Source organism: Apium graveolens, chromosome 9, assembly GCF_009905375.1.
Source record: "Apium graveolens cultivar Ventura chromosome 9, ASM990537v1, whole genome shotgun sequence".
Classification (NCBI taxonomy): Eukaryota; Viridiplantae; Streptophyta; class Magnoliopsida; order Apiales; family Apiaceae; genus Apium; species Apium graveolens.
Window position 1 is genome coordinate 70884436 of NC_133655.1, and position 5023 is coordinate 70889458.

At 33.0% G+C, this 5023-nt stretch overlaps 1 protein-coding gene across 1 annotated transcript; it reads right to left on the reverse strand.

Moving 5' to 3' along the window:
* Positions 1-3386: 3386 nt before the first annotated feature.
* Positions 3387-4559, reverse strand: LOC141684458 (uncharacterized). The gene is made up of 2 exons (XM_074489443.1): positions 4018-4559; positions 3387-3668 (listed from the first exon to the last, which is right to left on the reverse strand). The coding sequence occupies exons 1-2, from the start codon at positions 4300-4302 to the stop codon at positions 3579-3581; spliced, it is 375 nt and encodes a 124-aa protein (XP_074345544.1). The 5' UTR covers positions 4303-4559; the 3' UTR covers positions 3387-3578.
* Between the last annotated feature and the right edge of the window lie 464 nt (positions 4560-5023).

Here is a 5023-nt window from a genome sequence, read left to right on the forward strand (position 1 = left end):
AACTTAGCGTTTAATTAAAAAATAATTATATTTTGTAAACACACATAAAAATAACAATAATACTATATGTTTCAATTAGAAATATTTCTTTTCAAAGTTATATACATTTAAATAAAACTATCAAATTATATTCTTATATAAATATATATAAGGGGCTTTTATCCAAATTTTTATTAGTTATGACACTGTACCGATTTAATATGGACACTTAGATCTTTTTGTAAATATATGAGTATATATGTATAATTATTCATATCTTAATCATATAAAATAAGAGTAAATAAATTCCGCAACCTAAAAGTTGTCATTCAATTATTATTTAGAAAAATATAAAAAAATTTGCATCGCATTGGTTAGTAATAAAAAGAATAAGACGTGAGGAATGAACTCGCTAAACAAGAACTTGTTAAAAATTGTTTCGTAGACAAAATTATTTATACCAATAATTTAGTTTATCAGTTTTTAAGTTTTGGGAAAAATAATTTACTTGTCAATAAGGCTTTTCCTGATAAAATAAATTAATTGTAACTAAATTTAATATTATAAGATGTCGTTCATATAATTTTTATTCAATTTAACATTAATTAATAAGATTTTCCCTATATTTTTTTTTTGTAAAAAATTATAAGATTTTTAATTTTATATGAAAAAAAAGTATTATTTACAAGTAGCATCAATTGAGCATAAAATAAAAGTTGATCTAAAATTTGATATTACGACTCATTGCATAAGTATTTCTTTTTCTTTTTTTATTGAAGTATGTGTTTCTTTATTTTTTTGTCTAAGTATGTATTCTTTCTTAGTTTACATTAATTAATAATTTATTTAATAGTTAATATTAATGTCAGTCGATAATAGTTAACACACCTAATTTATTGTCCCAGAAATTAAGAAAAGTAAACAACTTTCCATGTAGTTGCTTACTTGACACAGGTGATATTATACCCAACTGTACTTGGAACCACACTAAGACTAACAGCAGAATAATTAAGATTTTTTACAAATAAACAAATTATGATTAAATTAAATAAGAATCCAAATAGAAGTTCTTAAACCCAGCCCATAAACCCAGCTCACGTACTATATAAACATTAATAATCTTGAATCATTAACAACATTAGAGAATTGTCACAGACTCACGATGGACACAGAGGAATGTGACATTTGCGAAGAGCTTTGCGCCTTCACCACACGAAGTCTTGCTCCAATATCTCATCCCTATGATCCAAAAACAACCACTCCCCTGCGATCGTATCATCAAACAAGCTGATGTTTACGGATGATCTCTTCTGGCAGTCAGCATCATCCGGCAAGAAGAAGACTATTTACGTGTTCACTAAGTTGTCCAAGAACGGTAAGCGTGTTTCGAGGAGAGCTCGTCGTGGCACTTGGGTTGGTCAGAGTAATAAAAAGATTGAGGACAAGAAGAGTAATGAGGTTCTTGGAAGCAGAGGAGCTTTTACGTACAAAATCGACAAGAAGGTGAGTAGTAATGGTGAGAGTGATGATAAGTGGTGCATGTATGAGTATACTCTGGATGATAAATTTTCGAAAAAACTTGGTTTACCAGAATCAGTTCAAGACTATGCGATATGCGAGATTATTAAGCGAGGTGATGATAATGCCAGCGAGTACTCTGTTAATCTACTGGAATCATCTAATCAATATGATACTGATTCTTCAGTGCTTATGGGCGAAGTTAATCAGATACTAACAGATTCACAACGAGTTCCCAACATTATTGATACTTATTCTCCGATGCATGTGGGCGAAGTTAATCAGATAGTCCCGGTTGCACAAGGAGTTCCCAACACTGATCACGAGCCTTGGTTCGATGCTGATTTTTCAATGCCTATGGGTGAATTTAATCAGATACTACCTGTTGCAGAAGGAGTTCCCAACATTGATGACGAGTCTTGGATTGATGATATTGATTTTACAATGCCTATGGGTGAATTTGATCAGATACTACCTGTTGCAGAAGGAGATCCCTACCTTGATCATGAGCCTTGGATTGATACTTATTCTTCGATGCCTGGGGGTGAAGTTAATCAGATACTACCAGTTGCACAAGGAGTTCCCAACATCGATCACGGCCCTTGGATTGATACTGATTTTTCAATGCCCATGGGAGAATTTAATCAGATACTACCTGTTGATCAGCAAGGAGTACTTCCCAACATTGATCACGAGCCTTGGATTGTCGATGACAGCAATTATTCGCAAGCAGCAAATCCTCAACATGTTATCAATCAGAATAATCCTAATATTCCAATGCTTCCTGGAGAGACTGATCAACCAATCCCGGTTGCAGAAGGAGTTACCCACAATGTTCCTGCACCGGATTATCAACCTGAGACTGTAATCGGGAACAATCAATCATCAGCGACTATTCCATTGATGGACGAAGGTGAGCTCGAGTCCCTAGTATCGCTTTTTGCTTCATTACCAGGGGAAGATTTCGACGACTACATGCAGAAAAACTCGATAAAGTGAATTAGACAAACAAGAAAGTAAAACAAGGGAACCAACTACACAAAACAATGTTTGTTTAGGGTTCTCTTAAGTAGTGCAGTATCTTTTTCCTACATTAGGAGTTTTTTGCTTTTAAAATACTTTTAGGTTTTCTATTCCAACATTGTTGTAATTGGTGGTGTTATTTAAACTTTCATTTAGCTTTTGCAGTTTCATATTTCTACCTGTTTAGATAATTTTCATCTTAAATTTCATGTAATCTCTTGATTCAGTATATCTACTACTCTGCTTTCATTTAATAACTCTATCATGTTTCAAGTTGAAAACTTTTGTCAAGGCAACAATTTAAATGTGAACGATCTAATCTTTTAAAACCTAATGGATGAGATCCTGGTTCTCTAGGTTTGCTCACCGAAGTAGAATTTCCTATATATTGCCTACAAATTCGATAACGTTATATAAATTTAAGAACTTTTTCTACTAATACAACATGACAGAGTTCACAATGGTAAAGACAATTTAAAAATCTCAAATTATCGGTACTTGCGCGTAATGCTATAAAAATGTGAAGAATTAGAGATTGTAAAATAAGGTTTAACCGTACCATCCCCGATTTTTTTACAAAATTCTACGACCTCCCCACTTTAAAGGTGGATCCGCCATAGCACATGAACGCATATGTATACACATTTCAGGCCTTCTGGGCCTGATGTATTGATAGTGGCTTTATGGCTGTACACTATTGACACTAAGCTGGTGCCTGGTGGGAGATCAGAATTGGAAAATTGGATGCCTTTGGAAACGTGTGTTTGTTTGGGCATGTTTTGGCTAGACATTGCTATAAATTCTATGATCTCTCTAATCCACAGTCCACAAATCAAAATATTCCAAAAAGTAGTGTGAGACATGGAGTCATGGAAATAATATATGCAGTCAATAGCATGGTGGAACATGAATACATTCATCCCAGAAATTAACAGTACTGCACATAATTCAAAATAAAGCAAGCACATCAATTACATTGGCAGAGACATCATTACATAGAATCCTTAACAGCACTATTAATCCAACAACAAACTTATATTGAAGATGTAAAAGCTGGCTTAAGAATTCCCTGAAGAATTAGTCTCAGGTCCACTTCCTCTGGTGGGCGGTCGCCTTGGAGGCGGTCGGAAACGCATTGTCATGTCTTCCTGTACAACAAAATTACAGTGACCGAACTAGAATCTTAGAAGATTTGTGATAAATACGATGGAATAAGGAAACAATTAAATTTTCAAGTTAGTCGAGATTAGAAAAAATATTTAATTTATTTACGAGGTTGTTCGAGTTTTTAGCCTACCCTGGTTCCATCCCCGGATTGAGGAGGTTAGCACACATTAACCGACTTCTGTAACCATTTTTTTTGTTTTGTTTGGGAGAAGGTCAATTTGTGACAATTAAACCTCTTATACTATCAAAATATGTTTCACACATATCCAAAAGTCCTTCATCTAAATGTGTATATATGACAAGGAAATGGAAGAGATTAACAGAACTTACAGTTGGTTGTGGAGTAGATGATGGACAGGGTTGAGGAACAGGTTGAGTTGTTGAAGAAGGCTCTGGAGGATCTCCTTCTTTCACATCTGGAGTTGCAACAGCAGCATCTGGTTCAGTACTAGTTTCAAAACCAAAACACTTGCAGAAAATAGCTCTTACAACTTCATGCAAAGAATACTTGCAAAACAGTATATTACTGCAACTATAATGATCATGATAATCACCATTTCTCTTCTCTGGTTTCACCACCACCACCACCACCTTCTCCTCTGATGTTTCTTCCATTGCAGAGCTTTTTTAGTATTTCTCTTTTGATTCAGAACTACAGTTGTACATTCCTTTATCAGACAATTTATTTCTTAGTTTGGTTTTGTATGTCAAAGTAAAAGCCAAAAGTTTCTATAAATCTTTGAGGAGATAAACATGAAGAATTCTACATAACTCTTTTATGGTATGAAGTAGTATTTGACCCAGGTAGTTGTGAGGTGAAATAATTTAATGTCGGCATTAATGGTTTCTCTTGCTCCACTATTTACTGAACCCTCTCTGCTGTTTTTGCAGTTTTTCATTTTTTAGTAAATTTCAGGGATATCACTTTCAACATCACATCACCTTTTACTTCATTTTTTTAATCACATCTTTTACTTCAATTTTTATTTTGTAAGGAAAAATATCTTTTTATTAACTAACATAATAGTTTATTCTATAGAAATCAACTTGGTACATTCATTTATGAAAATACAGCTTCCATTATATAGTTTAAGTAAACGAGCAGCTATTACTCCCTCCATCTCATATTTCTTGTTTTGATTTTTAAATAGTCAAATTGACCTATTTTGACACACAATTAAGACAAATTTATATGTTATCTTAAAATATTGAAAAATACATTTTAAAGAGGATTAGATATATTTTCTAATGATACAAGTTTTGAATCATATTTAATTATAAATAAAGTGTAATGTATGGTCAAAATATAAAAAATTTGATCATAAACTAATCAAAA